This window comes from Choloepus didactylus, chromosome 6 (assembly GCF_015220235.1).
Source record: "Choloepus didactylus isolate mChoDid1 chromosome 6, mChoDid1.pri, whole genome shotgun sequence".
Taxonomy (NCBI): Eukaryota; Metazoa; Chordata; class Mammalia; order Pilosa; family Megalonychidae; genus Choloepus; species Choloepus didactylus.
Window position 1 is genome coordinate 2,295,344 of NC_051312.1, and position 17,721 is coordinate 2,313,064.

At 55.7% G+C, this 17,721-nt stretch overlaps 1 protein-coding gene across 1 annotated transcript; it reads right to left on the reverse strand.

Annotated features, from left to right (window-relative positions):
• Nucleotides 1-685: 685 nt before the first annotated feature.
• IFITM10 (interferon induced transmembrane protein 10) lies at nucleotides 686-16,377 on the reverse strand. Its single transcript, XM_037838319.1, has 5 exons — nucleotides 16,230-16,377; nucleotides 14,457-14,939; nucleotides 14,114-14,418; nucleotides 13,227-13,679; nucleotides 686-1,316 (listed from the first exon to the last, which is right to left on the reverse strand). The coding sequence occupies exons 1-5, from the start codon at nucleotides 16,375-16,377 to the stop codon at nucleotides 1,167-1,169; spliced, it is 1,539 nt and encodes a 512-aa protein (XP_037694247.1). The 3' UTR covers nucleotides 686-1,166.
• Between the last annotated feature and the right edge of the window lie 1,344 nt (nucleotides 16,378-17,721).

Here is a 17,721-nt window from a genome sequence, read left to right on the forward strand (position 1 = left end):
GGGAGAGGTCTGCACGCCCGGGACGGGGTGCAGGGCCCCCGCACGCGGCACGCGCCAGCCGCGACAGTAAGGTGCTCACGGGTGCCCTTTGCCATGCCACTCTTGCTCGTTCTTCAGCTTTACCCGGCCCCCAGCTGCACCAGGTCTGCCCCACTGGCCCCGTGGAGCCCGGCACATCCCCATCTCAGGCTTGTCCGACTCAGCCTGTCACCCCCAGGCCACACGGGGGCCCAGCTCACCTCCGCCAGCACCTGCCTCCTGGGCCCAGGGAGCTGGGCGGGATCGTGGCCTTGGAGCGGCCTTCCTGGTTGAGGCCTCGTGTCCCTCCTTCCATCTTCAGAGCAGCTGTGGGGAACGGGAGGGTCACTTCCCCTCTTTATAGAGAAGAAAATGGGCTCCTGGCCTGGGCCCGGGGGAGCTCCAAGGTGGGCAGGAATTGGGGGCCAGGGCGCGCCCCAGGATGAGTTGGGTAGCTTGTGCTGCACCCCTCCCACCCCCCAGTCGGCACCGCAGCCCCCCTCTGCCCCCTCCCTTGTACAGAGGTCAGAAGACCCTGGGGTTCCCCAGCAGGCTCTCCTCTGCAAAGTCTGCTGTGAGGCCGCACTGAGGACGCTGCCCCCATGCCTGGCAGAGCCTCCAAACCCCCTCCCTGCCTTGCCTGGGGCACAGCACAGAAGCCCGGGGCTGGAGCCAGGCAGGTATTTTATTGAAAGTTCACAGATACAAGAGCTCTGGGCAGGGCCACAGTCTGGAGGAGCTGGGGGTGGGGGAGAAAAGACCAAGTCCCCAGATGCTGGCAGCCCCCCATACTGGGAAGCCCCCATGTAAGCCCTTCTTGCTGGGTGTCAGGTCCGAGGGGCCCCAAGAGCTGGGAAGGGGCACATCAGGGCAGGCAGGACAGCCGCTGGAAGCCGGGGGTGCAGCAGCACAAGAAGAAATCCACGGGGAGGGACAAAGCTGTGACCCCAGAAACAGGCAGAGGCAGAGGGCCGGGAGATGGGGGTGGGCTGGGAGGGCGCTGGCACCCCTGCTGCTCGTAGCTTCTGGTGGTCTCTCTGCCCTCAGCCTCGGGCCTGCTCCATCTGGCAGCACGGCATCTGGGATGCCCTCGATCGTGGGGTGCAGACATCTCGGGGTTCCACGCCCTCAGCAGCAGGGCCCAGGGCTCAGTAGTCGGTGAGCGGGTAGCGCAGGAAGATGAAGATGAGGATGAGGCAGGAGGCTGCCAGGGCCGAGCTGGTGATGTTGAACAGCCGGGCCGTCTTGGCGTCCTCCACGGCTCCGTTCAGGTCGTTGAGAAGCTTCTTGTCCCGAACCTGGGGCCAGAAGGAGCAGGTGAGGACGGGGCCGGCCGGGAGGGCAGGAGAGCGGAGGGCGAGGCGGACTGTAGCTCTAGGTGAGGATGTCCTGGCTTTGGGGTTGGGGAAGGACACACTGAGGTTTTTAGGGGCGGCGGGTATCATGTCTGCAATGCACTCTCAAGTGACTCATCAGGTGATGTTCGTAGAAGGAAGAGTCATGCATCTGGCAACACGTTAACTCTGGGCATATGGGTGGAGGGCAGGCAGGAGTTCTTTTTATTATTATTTTTTTTTTACAACTCTTCTGTAGGTCTGAGATGATTTAACGTAAAGGAAGAAGTAGGCCTAGAGGCATTTATTTGATTGGAGGAGGGGCAGCACCAACATGTCCTAATTATGCTTGGGCCCACCTAATCTAAAATGAACGCAGGTCCGTGGGAACGGGCTGCTGGGCATAAACAGTGCAGGGACTCCGGTGGTCTCTGGGGAGGTGTATAAGGTGAGAGAGTGGACCGGTGCACAGGACACTGCGGGCCCGTCCCCAGGCTCTGTGGGCTGAGAGGGACGTCCCTGAGAGGCATGACAGCTCTGTAGGGTGACTCTTGGGATTTCCCTCCCCTACACCCTCTCCCTCCCACAGAATCTGAATAAGGGCAGATCCAGGTGAGCCACAAGCACTGCAGAAACCCAAACCTAAGGGGAGGAAGAGGAGGGTGAAGAGGGATGAAGGTGGGTGATGCAAGAGAAAGTCTGCATATTAGCGGATTCCCGGTGGTTGGACAGACCAAAGGCAGGGGCTGGGCCGAGGAAGGAAGGTGAGCTGATGGATGGCGGACTGATGACGGACGTCTGGGCAGGAGGAGAGACGGGTGGTGAGGGTGGTGGTTGCGTAGACAGGTGGGAAGGAGGGAGAAGGATCAGATGAGTGGGTGGTCCCGGGGGTGGATGATGGAAACTGCAGAAGGGAGAAGGAACAAAGGAAGAAGAGAGGAGGAAGAAGATAGAGATGGATGCACAGCCGTGGATGGAGGGCGTGAGAAAGGGATGGAGAGATGGAACGGAGCGGGAGGGAGTGGGGTGGGGTGCAGTGCCGTGGCATGGGATGGGGTGGGGCTGGGAAGATCAGTTGGAGGGAGAAGGGAGGGGAAGGGTGAGTGGGCGAGTGGGTGACATGGAAATACAGAAATGCAGACAAAAGGGAGAGGCAGAGGGCAGAAAAAAAGGGGTCGGGGAATCCAGATGGAGGAAGTGGGTAAGAGAGTCTATGTCCTTATGGAGTTTTCACCCTAGTGAAATCAGAAAGAAGTGACATCTTCACTGAATTTTATCTTCCTTTCTAAGATGCTGTACCACCCACTTATTTAGGTCTTATTTGATGTCTTTATTAAATAAAGTAGTTTAATTTTCTCCAGAAACAGTGCTCATGTATTTTGTTAGATTTAGTCTTAGTCTACCTATTTTGGGGGTTGTTATATTGTAAGTTATATTGTAAGTGATGTCTTTTTTCAAATTACATTTCTAACTGATACTTGCTGTTGTATAAAAATTCAACTGACTTTTATAGATGGATTTTGTACCCAGCTAAACCTTCCTATTAATTATTTAACCAAGATTTCTACATAATAAATGGCATCTATTTAACAGGAGTTCTTTTCTTCCTTCCAGTTCTAATTCCTAGACAGAACAGCACAGCAGCTAAGAGCAGTCATGCAGGAGACACACGGCTGGATTCAAATCTGCCAGCCACCACCTGTGTAAGCTCAGGCGAGTTGACTAACCTTCTGAACCTCGGTACTCTCATACGGAACATGGAGATAATAAGATTCCCCACCTCGCAGGGTTATTGGAAGGGCTTAATGAGTTGGTAGATATAAAGCAATAGCATAGTGCCTAACACTGTTCTGATTTCCAGAACAATGCTGAATGTTGATGAAGACAATGGACAGTCTAGTTTCATTCTTGATCTTAAAAGTATGATGTTCATTTTATTGTTATAGGTCTATTATTGTATTAAGAAAGCCCCATGAGATAAACCTCTCATTCATTAATGTGGTGAATTATATGAATTTATTTCCTCATGATAAAACAAACTTGAATTCCTAAAGTAAACCCATGGTCATGATTTCTTCACTGGATCCTTTGCCTGAGGAAATGCATGAGAGAGGGAGGGGTGAGTAGTTGGATGATTAAAGTGGAGAGGTAAGTTGGAGGTCAGAAATCTGGGAGGCAGATGGTGACTGGAAGGATGAGGAGTGAGCCTGGGAGTAAAGTAGAGAAGGGAAGAGAGGACCAAGAAGTGGCTTGGTGGATTTGGTAGTAGATGGAGCAGAATGGGGCATAGGAAAGTGCACTGGGGGCATGGGACAAGCTACAAAATGGATATGAGGATGTCTCCTGGATGGGAAGGAGAAGTGGCTAGACGGGTACGAATGTGTGCTGGATGGGGGTGGGGACAGGTGCATGGATGGATATATCAATACATTTTCGATAGGTAGCATAGGCAGATGAATGGAAAGGAGGTGTGTGAGTGCATGGATAAGTTATAGTGTAGATCAACAGATGGTAGATGTATAGACTCATTCATTACTCAATCAATCAATCAATCAATCCATATTTATTCATTGCCCGCTCAGTGTGGTTGCTTCGGTAGGTGCTGAGATATACAGCAGTGAACAAAACGAAGTCTCTGTCCTAATGAGCTTATGTTCTATGGAGAAGATACAGAAAATAAACATGATAAATAAGTACCATACATACTATGTTTAATGTGCTAAGTGGAAAAGCGAAGCCGGTAAGGGGGGACACAGAGTGTCATAGAGGAGGTGCAGTTTTAGCTAGGGTGTCCAGGTAAGACCTCGTCGAGTAGAGGATGGTTGAGGAAAGACCACAAAAATGTGACAGGTTGAGTCTATTTTACCTGTGGGGAAAGCTTGTCGAGCAGAGTGCAAGCTCTGAGGTGGGAGTGCACCTGGTGTGTCTGAGGAGCAGCAAGGAGGCTGCCTGGTGAGAACAGTGCTGGGGGGCAGAGCTGGGGCTTTCGGGTCTAAGGGGTGGGGCTTTGTAGGATTGATTTTGAGCAACAACAAAAATGATGTGATCTGACATAATCAACATGGTAGTTCTGGCTGCTGTTATGTCAAGGCTTTTCGGTTTAACCAACCGAAAGAAGGGAGTTGGAGAAGACTGCAGGAGGAGTAGGTTTGGGGGTAGTTCAATTTCTGATATATTGAGTCAGAAATGTCTTCTAGAATCATAACTAAAAATTTGGAAAGTAAGAATTTTGTTACCCTGAGTCTGAAGCTCAGGGACACAAATTTGTGGGGCATCAGCACAAAGATGGTATTTAAAGCCACAAGACTGGATGAAATCACCAAGGGAGTGGGTATGGACAAAGAAAAGGAGAGGACCAAGGACAGAGCCCTGGAATGCCCCATTGTGAAAAGATCAGGGAGATGAGAAGCAACCAGCAAAAGAGCCTGAGAACAGTGAACAGAGAAGTAGAAGGAAAGTAAAGGAAGTGGAGTGATGGTGGGCAGAAAGTAGGAGGAATGGGGTGGATAAATGGATGCAGGTGAGTAAGTGGTTGGATGGTGCTGGGTGGGTACAAAAGAAAGAGAAGGTGGGAAGGCGAGTAGACAGACTGATAGTGGGATAGTAGGGTGAGTTAATCAAAGCAAGGAGAGGAAGGAAAGTGGGAGGAGGATGTGTAGATGCATGGATCGAAGGACAGATGGATGGACAGTTATGTTATGAATGTGTATACTGATTGAGTGGATAGATTGGTGAATGTGTGAAAGAGAAGGAAGGAGGATGGGTAGATGGGTTCATAGATGAACTGCTACTGGCTCAACAGCTGGCTATACAGATGGACATAGTGGATAGCTGGAGAAAGGGGAGGGGTGATATATAAGTGAATGAAAAACTCAATTTGGAGGGGAATGAATGAAAAGCATGTGTAAGTGAAGGGAAGGAGGAATGGGAAATGGATGGATAGTCAAATGGATTATTTGATGGATGGTGGAGTATGTAGACACATGGTTGAAAAAAAGGAAAAGAGAAAAGAGGGGTTGATGAATAGAAGTTTCAATACATGAATGATTAGATACATTGATACAGGGGTATACGCTGGTTTTAATCTATTATGTACCCCAGAAAAGCCCATGTTCTTTTAATCCATCCTTGTGGGGGCAGACCTATGGTGGGTGGGACATTTTGGTTAGGCTATTCCAATTGAAATGTGACACAGCCCATTAAAGGTGGGTCTTAATCCTTCACTTGAGTCCTTTATGAGAGGATAAAAGGCAGGTAAAGCAGGAGAGCACAGAGACAAATGCCCAGAGACATTTGGAAAGAGCCACTGAAACCAGAACCCAGGAGAGAAGGACCAGCAGACATCGCCATGTCCTTCCCATGGACAGAGGAACCCTGGATGCCACTGGCCTTTCCTCAGAGAAGGTATCTTCCTCTTGATGCCTTAATTTGGACATTTTCATGGCTGTAGATTTGTAAATTTGTGAACTAATAAACCCCCATGGTAAAAGCCGACCCATTTCTGGCATATTGCATTCTAGCTGCTTCAACAAATCAAAACAGGGTAGGTGGATCATTAGAAAGAGTGGGGTGAGATAGAAAGGAAGGTGTACAGTTGAATGGATAAATGGATGAACTGGGAAGGAAAGAAAGTGCAGGAAAATGGATAAAAAGAGGATGAGAGGATGGATAGATGGATGCATGTTGAGTGGAGGATGCATAGTAGTGATTAGAAGCAAGGGCTCAAGAAACAAATTTTATGGTGGCCTCAAGGAAGTTGTTTGATATCTCTGTGCCTCAGTTTCTTCATCTGTAAAAAAAGGATATTCACGGTGCCTATGTAATAGGGGTTTACTATTAGATAAAATATCTAATTTACATCATGGAAGTGCTTAGAGGACAGTGTCTAGAATATGTCAACAGCTCAACAAATATTTGCTCTTGTGTTGTGGTTGTTATTTGCTGATTTGTTGTTATTATTATTACTATAAGTGAATTGGGGGCGGGGGATAGATGAAGCCAGGGAACGGAAAGGATTGTACAGATAGTTGGGGAGACAGATAGATGAATGGAGGAATGGATGAGGCTGGTGGGTTCACAGCAGAAGGAAGGGAAGAAGAAACAAAGATGGATGATGAATGAGGGTAGATGTGACTTTAGTTGGTGAATGGAAGAGGGAATATAAGGATGGTTGAAAGTGGGGATGTGAAATGGCAGAAGAAAAGAAAGTGAGCAGATGAATGCATGGAGAGAAAAATGGATGAGTCTATAGTTGAAAGAGTGGAAGCATGTGTGTGTACATCGGTGCATAGACAAGACGAGGGAAGACATTTTCCTCACAAACCTGTCCTCATCTGTGTAAGCAGCGCCTCCATTCTTCAAACTGATCAGATGAAAATCCTTCGACTAATCTTTGGATATTCTCTGCTTTCCCACCCACTGCCCATCCATCAGGATAGTCTGATGACCTTTCCTTCAATATATATTCATAAAGAACCAGCTTTTAGCCATCCATTCCCACCACCCTGGTCCAAGCCTTAATTAATGCAACATGTTTCCATTGGTCTCCCATCTCCCACAGTCCATTTCCAAGAGTCCTTTCAAATGTAAGCCACATGGCATTGCAACTTCACAATTCTTCAGTGGTTTCCCGTATCACTCAAGGTAAAGACAAAATCTTTACCTTGGTCTACAAGGCTTACAGGGCCTGGCCCCTCAGCAATTTCTCTGGTGCCATCTGCTATGACCACTCCCACGTCCAGCCACACTTGCTAAGGAACCTGACTCTGCCCCAGGGCCTTTGCAATACCAGCTCTCTCTTCCTGGAAGACTCTTTCCCCAGATACACATATTCACTGCATGAATTAATTCAGGCTTATGCTCCCACATCAGCTCCTCAGAGTCCCTCCTTGGATACCTTATATAAAACAGTACCCACTCCACCCCCATCTCCTTGACCACGGCTTATTTGTTCTTCATAGCTGGTATCACCACCAGGCAGGCACAACCAACCGTTTTATTATTGTTTGACTCTCCCATCAGAATGTAAGCTCCTTATGGGTAAAGACTTTATGCTGATTGACACTTAATAAGCATTTGATAGTTTTTAATTGCATGTGTAATGAATGTATGAGTAGGGGATGATGCTGGGGAGTGTGGGTGAATTTCAGTGGTTGAGCCGGCGGTTTAATGAGCGGGTACGAATTTGACATATGCTTGGGAGAGGGAGGCTGAGAAAGGAGGACAGGGATGATGGACGAACAAATAGATGGATGGTGAACTGATGGATGGAAAGGTGATGAGAAGGTAGATGAGAGAAGAAAAGAGGAGATTAACACATGGATGATAGGTGTGTGGGTAAACTGGATAGGAGAGAAGGTAAATAGCTGGGGAGAGAGCTGGAGGAAGAGAGTGACAATATGTAGATAGAGGAATTAATAGGAGATTAGAGGAATGTATGAGGAAGGCGAATGGGCAGAAGAAGAGAAAAAACAGAAAAAAAGAAAGGTGGGATGGTGGATGGATGGATGGGTGGATGGATGGATGGAAAGATGGATAGATGAACTAATAAATAGGATGTTGTTCTGGTTTGCTAATGCTGCTGTCATGCAAAACACCAGGAACAGATTGGCTTTTATAAAGGGGGTTTATTTGGTTACATATTCACAGTTCTAAGGCCATAAAAGTGTCCAAAGTAAGGCATCAACAAAAAGATACCTTCACTGAAGAATGGCCATTGGCATCCAGAACACCTGAGAACACCTGAGAAGGCACATAGCTGGCGTCTGCTTGCTGCCAGGCTGTGTTTCAAAATGGCATTCTTGGTTCTTTCTCCCAGGACAGTTCTAAGTACCTGGGGGTCCTGTCTTAGCATGGCTCAGGACAAACTCTGGGCTTCGTCTCTTAGCTAAATATCCTTCTATGTGCATCTCCAAGTATCTCTAAGTATCAGCAAGCATCTGGGCCTGTGTGGCTCTTTTTAAAGGACTCCAGTAAACTAATCAATACCCACACTTAATGGACGGGGCCGCACCTCCATGGAAATAATTCAAAGTTATCGCCTACAGTTGGGTAAGTCACAGCTCCATGGAAACACTCAATTAAAAGTCTCCTGCCTAATCAACACTAATACATCTGCCCCCACAAGATTGCATTAAAGAACATGGCTTTTCCTGGGGGACATAATATATCGAAACTGGCAGAGATGTCTAAGGGTAAAAGTGACAGAGTGAAGAGCAATGGAAGCATAGATGAGGAGGACATTGAGTACATGGTTGGAGTATGAGATGGAGTGGGAAAGCCAGGAACAAGAGACTGTAGATAAATATATTTGCATCACTATGTGGATGAATAAATTGATGGGCAGGGTACCTTGGTAGGTGAAAATGAGAAGGAAGGCAAGAAGGTAAGGAATATGAAGTAGAAGCAGGGAAGATGGTTAGAGGGACATATAGCTGAGAAAAGGATGGAAGTTTGAGTAAAATTGGTGGATGCATGGATTGGTGGACGGATGACTGGGTAAAATCAAGACAGGGTAGGCGAATAGGTAGAAGTGATGGAGGGAGGAATGGATAAGGAGGATGGCTGCATGAAATGGTAGCAATAGTAAAAGAAAAGGCTATGGGTAAGGTACTGTGCTAATGGCATTACATGTACTAATTTAGTTCATCCTCTCAACAACACCTTGAGTAGGTGCATCCCCATTTTTACTGAAATGTAGACAGATGTCGTTACTTGCTTAAGGTCCCACAACTGGCAAGTGGTGGAGCCAGGACTCAAACCCATGCTCTGAAGCAGAGTCGCCATGAACAACTGGCATATGTGAGATACAGAGGGGAGAAAGGGGAGAAAGTGAGAAAGGATGGAAGAAGGAAGACTAGATGGTAGGTGGGTGGTGAGACAGGTGGATCATTGAAGTGGAAATAACTGGAAGAAGGGAAAATGGGAAGAGGGGAAGGTGGAAAGACTGAAAGATGAATGGGAGCGCAGATGGATGTGCTGGATATGGGTGGATGATTTGGTATGTTGATGGATGGCATGCAGGGATGAACTGAAGCAAACGGGATCAGGAGGGAGAAAAGGGAAGGAAATGAACAGATGGGTGGAAAGATAGATGAAGGGATGGGTGGATTCATGATGAATGAATGAGTGTGTGGATGGGTAGGTGAATGGATGAATGAAATCCATGGTTGGACAGAGGACAAAGATGGAAGGAAGGGTGAATGGGAAAATTAATGAATTTAGCATGTGCCGTAGGAGGAAGGGAGAAAAAGCAAGAATGGGAGGGAAGATGGGAATGCTAGGACAAGTGGATGCATGAATAGTCGGATAAATGAACAGATGAGGTTGATAGATAATTGGAAGGGAGGAATTTTAAAAAATGATGGTGGATCTATTATATGGATGGATGGGATGAATTGAGGGGAGAAGGAAGATAGGGAGTCAAGATGATTGTGAAGGTACATGATGAATGGATGAGTGTGGCTCAGCTAGAGGAGGAGTGGAAAGAAAGATGGCCTGAAGGATGAGTGGATGCACTGACATGTTGGCCCAGAGGATGGATAGATGATTGAGTGTATTGACAGGTAGGGTTTGTGAGTAAAGTGGGGGAAGTTAGTGAGAAAGTGGTATTAGAGGAATAGTTTAATGGATAATGTTTAAGTAAGCTGGAGGTAGGACAGGGAGAAGTGGCAAGGGGCAAGAGAGGAGTAAGTACAAATAGACATGCATAAGAAAGCATGGATAAATGGAGGACTGGGTGGCTATTTGGATGGCAGTGAAGAAGGAAAAATGGATGGATGGATGTATAGAGGGATGGAGAGATGATGGATGAATGGAGGGATGGGTAGATGAATGGATGGGTGGATGTATGGGTAGATGGATGGACAGATGACGGGCAAGTGGGTGGATGAATGGATGGGAGGATGGGTGGATAGATGGGTGGATAGATGGATGAATGGATGGGTGGATGGATGACAGATGATGTTGATATTCAGAAGGGGGGCAGTGGGCAAATATGTATATACAAAAACTATCACAGCATCCTCCTTCCTAATCTTTCTGACATCCCTGTCACTGCCTTCTCACAGCCTCCTTGGCTCAGATGGAGCAGTTACCATGCTCTGGGACATCTGCCCCTCCTCTCCTGACCACCATCCCTGCCCTCATTCAAACCACAGACTCTCCCACCTAGACCAGCACATGGGACCCTAACTCCTCTCTGCCTCTTGGCTTCTCTTGCTCCCTTCCTCCACACTGGCTACAGATTTTATAGCTCCAATCACTTCTTTCCCTTTTGTGCCATCTTTATGATGAAATCCAAAACCCTCAGCAGAGTTTTCCAAATCCTTTATTATACATCCCCATCTGCCTCTCCGGGACCATCTTCTACAGCTTCCCAGAGTGAACAGAGACCTTGTGCTTCCCCCCGAACTTCCCCACCTTCATGACTTAGATTATGCTATTTTCTCCATTTGAGCACCCATCCCTTCATGCATCCTTCAAAGCCCTGTGAAATGCTGCCTCCTCTTGGAAGTCTCCCACACCTGCCCCCCAACCTCACCCAAACCAGGAGTTAAATGTTCCTTCCCCAAGACACTGTGGCTTTTATCCCATATGGCCACGAGTCCTCTGCCCGCCTGCCCCTCCCACCAGCGTTCTTTGAGCCCCACTTTGAGCAGCCCTGCCTTGGGCACTGACAGCACGCCCAGCTCAGAAGGGACACACCTGGTGGGTGGGCATGAATGACTGAAACAGGAAGGTCTGTTTCCCGTGCAGGGGAGTCTCTGGTGGGGAGGGGGGGCTCAGCCTGAGGGGGGCCGCAGGGGCTTCGCAGAAGAGACCAGGTCTCCCAAAAACTCTCCAGGCCGAGGGAGCGGCACAAGCCAGCGAGGTGTGCAAAGCCAGGAGTGCATTCCCAGGGTGGCGGGAGCAGGGGCGATGGGTGAGGTTGGGCAAAAGGGCTGAGAATGGGTCTCTTCTAAGAGCCTTGATGTCGAGATAAGGAGTTTGGACTTTGTCCAGCCGACTACAGAGAGCCAGTGGACGTTATTAGGCAGGGGATGAAACGCTCAGATGGCAGCCTGTGGCGACTGGGGGAATGGAGAATTGACTTCGTATCTGCTTTCCCGGGCACCAGCGGAGCCAAGCGGCTTTGACCCCTGCACCCCAGACCCAGCCTGCACCAGCTGGACTCGGCCCCTTGGTTCAACGGAGGGGGTGACGGAGAGAGGCGAGGCAGGCAGGGGCAGCGTGGATTTCACCCCACTCGCTGCAGCCTCTGCCCTCTGTCACTCGTGCCTACTCAAATGCTGTTTGGTTTCAATTTGTTTTATAGATAGATAAGGGAACGCAGCTCAGTGAGGCGAGGTGGCTTGTCAAGAGCGAGCTGCTCCTAAGAGACCGAGCTGGGATTTTAGCCAAGGCCAACTGACCCCATGTCTGTCCAGCACCCTTGGAAGTGCCCACAGCTGGCTGCAAATGGTGTAGGGTGGGCACATGGACCGATCCCCAGGCCAGCTCTCTCCTCCCTTCCACCCGGGATGGAGGCAGGTTCACTTGGCACTGCCCTCCCAGGGGAGCCCCAAGGCCTTTCCACCCTCTCTTCCCCCCAGGAAGGGCACAGGACAGGCAACCCATGGTGGGAGCCTAGTGGCTTCTCTCCTGCCCCTCGGGAGCACCAGCCCCATGCCCGCTCACCCACCCCGGCACAAATCCTGAGCCATTGGGAGTCTGTGACCTACCTACAAGCCGCCCCACCAGATGGCCTGCCCCGTGCCAGCCAACTCGCCCCAGCCCGAGCCCAGGGGAGGGGACGGGCTTCTGCAGGCCTGGTGGGGCCGGAGCTGCAGGCTGGGCCTGGGGCCTTTGCCCCTCAGTTCCCAGGGACCCCTCCCTTTCACAGCCTCCCCAGCACACTCCGCGTGGAGCTGGGGCTAGAACCAAAGCTGAAGATGTGAAATGCAGGTGAGGGTGATGCGGAGGATGAGTCAGGAGGGGGAGGGCAAGCCAGGTGGCGGGGGCATGCGATGTCACGGGTGGGGGTGAGGTCAGTGCTCCCCGTAGCCCCACTGTTCCCAGCTGCCAACCCCACCTCCCTGGGCAGCTGCAAGCCGTGAAAGGCATCCGGCCTCGGACACTCAAATCCGGGCTTGGGGGAAAAGTGATGACCCAGTTAAATGTGAGCCAAGCCCTTCCAGAGTGGCGGGGAGGGGAGGGAGGAGGCCGGAGCAGACCCATTCCATGCTCCCCATGGGTGCTCACCCATTTCCCTAGGGAACTCCCATCCCTAAACGTGGGTGCAGCAGCCTTGGGCCATCCCTCTGCGCTTTGCCCTTGGGGGGGTGGGGCCGTGTCTGCCTGGCCCCTGCCCTGCCCCCGGCCAGCCCTTTTCAGACGTTGTACCCACTCAAGGTGTAGGCTGGGGGGTTGGGGGTGGGACAGGATGACCCTCCCTGCCCCTCGGCTCCCCTGGCCATCTGGCAACGTTTGTCTAGAAACCGTGGGTGAGAGAAAGGCAGGGGGCCCTGGCGATTTGGAGACCCGGGTCTGGCTTGGCCTCCGCCTAAATGGCCGGCTGGGTTTGGATAAGCCCCCACATCGGGTCCCCCGATGAGGTATGGATGAGAGGGTCCCCAGCATCCCTGACTTCACTCCTCCTTCCTTTCCAGACCCTCCCCCAGCTCTTCCGTGTTGCTCCCGCGGTGGCTGCATCCAGGTCTGGGAGGACGGGACACAGCCCCGAGCCCCCGTCTCGTGCCCCTCCTGCAGCTCAGAGCCCTGCCAGGCAGGGGTGGCCAGAGCCAGCCGAGGCCTCTGTCCCTCCAGGACCCTCCCTGTCCTCTACGTCCCCGGCCCGCTGCACCCGGGGGCACCCTGGGCCTGCGCCCGTCTCACCTTGAGGGAGTAGGCCAGGGCGATGAAGCCCAGACAGCAGAAGTTGAGGTAGACGAAGTTGAAGATGGACCACAAGTAGTAGTCGTTCACCTCGGTGGTGTCCGGGTGGATCTCCACCACCGCCGTGGGGTTCGTCAGCGCCTTCTTCTCGGACGGGTGCTTGCAGGCCTGGGGGGCACCCGCCGCCCGCCCACTGTCCGTCTTGCTGCCCTTCGACTCCATGGGGAACAGAGTGGGGGCCATGGGGGGCGAGGCCGAGGGCTCCGGGGCGGGCACCGCGGGCGCCTGCAGGGTGGGCGGCTTGGACACGCAGGCGAAGCAGCCCTTGGGCGACCGGGCCGGGGGCCTGGGAATCCAGAAGGCCCCGTCCAGGGGGACTCGGGCTTCCGGGGCGCCGTCCGTGGTGCTGGCCGCGGCTCCCAGCGGGGCTGGGCAGCGGCGGGGGCCCTGGGCCTGAAGGGAGGGCGGGAGTAAGAGCGGGGTGGGCCCTGCCCGGCCGGCCGCACCCACCTCTGCACCCTGCGGCATCTCCGCTCCAGCCCCATCAGCCGCCAAGCAGGAGCTGAAAATCCCCGGCGGGCGGCCGGCTGCCAGCCTGCCACCTGCCTCCCCCACCCGCCCCTGCGCGGCGGCTGGCACCGGAGCCCTTTGCAGCAGCCTTGGCAGAAACACCGGGGGCTCTTCACCACTTTGACATCTGCGCACAAGCATGCACCCAGGGACGCACGCGACAGCACCCTCACGTGCACACAGCCAACAGCAGCTGGCCGGCCCACCGTGGCCGTAGGCAGAGTACCCGCACCCCTAACGCCCCCGCGGGCACGCAGGGACGGGCTGGCACAGTCTGGGGTCCCCGCCGGCAAATGGGGCCCAGCTGGCCCGCGCACCTGCCTGCGGACACCCGCCGACACGCTCGGACACTCGCACACAAACACCGGCGCCAGCCGCGACCCCGCCGCCCCGCGCGCGCGGAGGCACCGTCCGGTGAACCGCTCCCGCTGAGACACGCAGCGTGGGCGCCCACAGCGACGCCGGTCGGACCACCGCTCCCGGCTGAGCGCAGCCGCGGGCCCCGAGTGCGCGCCCCGGCCCGGCCCCGGCGCCACCCACCCCGCGCCCCGAGCGGCCGCGCAATGGCCCTCCGCGAAACCAGCGCCTCCCCAAGCGGGGCGCGCCGCGGCGCCCCGGGGCTCTGCGGGGGGACCGGCCGGCGGGGAGCCGCGCTCTCACCGGCCGCGCCGGCGTCCGCGCGTCCTTGGCGGTCCCGCGGAGCCGCGTCCCGGCGGCGCAGCCTGGGGAGGGGCGGGGGTCTCCGGGCGCCGCCGTCTCCTGGCTCCGTCCCTCCTGGGTCCGCAGCAGGCCGGGCCGCGCGGCCGCCCCGGGAACCTGACTCACCGGCCGCCGCTACATCCCGCCTCCTCCACCGGCCGCGCGGCGCCGGGAGGGCGGGGGCGACGGCGCCCGGGCCGGAAGCCGAACCCTCGGGAGGCGCGGGGCTGGGCCCGGTGGGGACACCCCCACCCTCGGCCCTCGGGACCGCCCCTCCAGCCCGCCCCTCCCAGCCGCTGCTCCGCGGGCCGCCCCGCTCCGGGCCAAGGAGCTGCCACCTGCTCAGCCCCTTCCGGGCGCTGCTCAGAGTCCTCGCGACTCTGTCTGTCACCCCTCTTGGGGGAAGTCCTGTTGTCTCTGAGCCTCGCCAAGTTCCCCCCAACTCTGCCGGAGCCCGGGTGTCCCCTGCGCCTGGCCCCAAATCGTGAGTGGGTCCCCACTCGGAGCCACTGTCTGCCTCCTGCCCTGCCCCGATCTGTGCCTACCGCCCCGCCCCAGCTCCTTCTCATCCTGGCCCCTCACAGCCCCAGCCCCCCAGTCACAGTCCCTCTGAGCTAGTGGGTGCCCTCACCAATCCCCACCCCACCCCCACGTCTGCCCCCAGGCCCTGCCCCCACCGCACCCCACTAACCTGCCCCTCTCACAAAGTGTCCTCTGGTGCCGCCACCCCCCACCCCCCGGGCTCCAGGAGGCAGAACCAAGCCCTGACCACTCGCTAAGACCCCAGCCACCAATGGCCCTTGTCTCCTGGGGCCTCGGCCTGCCCACTGGGCCCTCAGCAGTCCCTGCCGCCAGCAGCTCCCCACCCTCCCAGCCCCAGCCCCAGCCACCCACCGCGCTGTGAGGCCCATAGCCCCCTCCCTCCCTCCCTCTGAGCCCCCCCTCCCCGACCCTGCCATCCAGTCCTCTCTGCCAGCCGGGTCCTCTCCATCAAGCTCCGGCCCCTCTCTCAGGCCCAGCTGGGCTGAGGGTGGCGACCCCCGTTCCCCAGCCTCATCCTCTCTCCAAGCCCCCGCCCTTCTAGAGGCTGCGTCCTGGGCTCTGAGCCCCTTCCTCCGAGAAGTCCCCCTTTTCCTCTGCATCCTGTCCTCTCCATCTCCCCTCTCTGCTCTCCCCAAGCCCGGGTCATTCTGGGGACCCCTTCCTTTCTCTGAGTCCTTACCCATCTGTGCCTGAGCCCCGGGTCTCCTGGGGACCCCTTCAGTCCCCCAAACCTCTGTGCACTCTGAGCCCTGAACCCTTCTCTGAGCCTCACCCCCTGGAAGGCCCCACTGCTCCCCAGGTCGGCGTCCCTCCCAGCCCAGCCCCTCCCCAACCCCGGCCCACCGGGTGCCGGCTGGGAGCCCACGGGCTGGAGTCATCCTCAAGGACGGGGATAAAACCCTCCTCGGCAGGAAGAATTGCCAGCACCCGAGGCCTCCCCCTCCTTGGATGCTTGGTGGCCCGAGCTTCGGGCCAAGGGCCCACAGGCGGCTGGGTGGGGACCTGCCCGGGAACCAGCACCTGCCCCCTTGCCCTCTCGCTCCGACTCCTACCTCCCCCTTCCCGAGGGCCTGGCGCCCACCTCCGAGCCAGATGGTCTGTTCACCCTGCCACCCAAGGGGGACCCGGCACTCTCCCAGGGGTCCGAGGCTGCACTTCCCTGGCCCGGCCCTGCCGCCCCCAGGTCCTCACCTGCCGCATGTGCTGCTTGAGGCCACCACGGCCCGGCGCCCACCGAGGCCTGCTCTGCTCCCGGGTCCAGCAGCTCCCAAGGCAGCCAGGGAGGCCCGATGGCCGGCAGGACCAGGGTGCCCGGCCCAGGGGAGCCGCACCTGCTCATGGGCACTCCGGGTGGGGGCGAGGAGAGGGCGTGTCCCGAGGCCCCCAGAGCCGACTGGCTTCCCGGGCCTGCCCTGCACCCCCCGCCCCTCACTGCCGAGCTGGGACCTCAGCCTGAGATGGGGACAGGGTGCAGGTGAGGGGAGTGGCGTTGACAAGCCTTGGTCATGGCACCCCTAGGTCATGGCACCCCTAAGTGGGAGCAGCCCATGGGAACCTCCATTCTAGAGCAGAAGACTCTGGCTGAGCTGGGAGAAAAGGCCTCAGGTCACCCAGCTATGAAGCTATGGAGGCTGCATCTGAACCCCGAGTCAGAGCCCAGGGCACCCCAATGCCTGAGCCCACCTTCAGGCCACCCTCGCTTGCATGGGCCAGGCGAGGGGTAGCAGCAGGCTTAGGGGGCAAACCTACTGGTGCAGGGACGGGGGTGCACAGTGCTGTGTGGACAGGGCGGGAGACGAGGGGGACTGTCAGGCCTGGGCAGGGCACCCCTCTCCCACCCCCTGTGCCCTCCAAAGTTGGCTGACACTCATCCCCCAGGAGCCCTGCCAGGCCCAGCTCGAGTTTCAGACGCAGCGAGTGCTGGGCACGTGCCGGAGAGCCACTGGGACAGTCTCCAGAGAAGAGGCTCATAGGGCTCAGCTCCGGGGTGCACCCCCCAAGTCCCTACGAGGCCAGTGACAGCTGAGGTAGCTCCAGGACAGTGACCCCCATGTCTGTTGGCTCCTACACCTGTGGGGTCGGGCTCTGAGCAAGGAGTCCCTCCAGAGTGATCCAGCCCCAAGGGTCTTCTCTCCCCCACCCCCACCCAAACTCCTACTCATCTTCAGGAACCCCACCACGGCTCCACCTCCTCTGGGCAGACGTCCCAACCCCTCCATTGGCCTTGGCGACTCGGTGACTGCTGCCCCAGATGCGAGGGGGTCCACCCGGCCTCCACCCCCTCCCAGAAGCCCACAGCCCCGGTGGGCCTGCCTCAGTGGCTGGACAAGCCAGAGCAGGCGGCTTCCCAGGCCGGCAGGGAGGAGGCCCAGGCAGAGGGCAGCCGGCCCCACAGCCAGGCCCCTTCTTGTTTCTGGGTTTCAGGTCAGGGGGCAGAGGGGGATCAGGGGAACCCCTGGGGCCCCCCGTGGGTATGCCTCCTTCAAGAGCAAGAACACTCTACAGGAAAGGGCAGCAAGTGCTGGGCTGGACCCCTCCCCAAAAATCGAGACAGTGTGGCCCCCACCCGAGAAGGAGGGCGTCTGCTTCACCCCACGGCCTGTGTGGCCCTGCAGCCTCGGGGCCCAGGCCAGGCCACCCCAGGGCTGGTCACTACCCCGGGCTCCGGTGCAAGCCAGCGGCC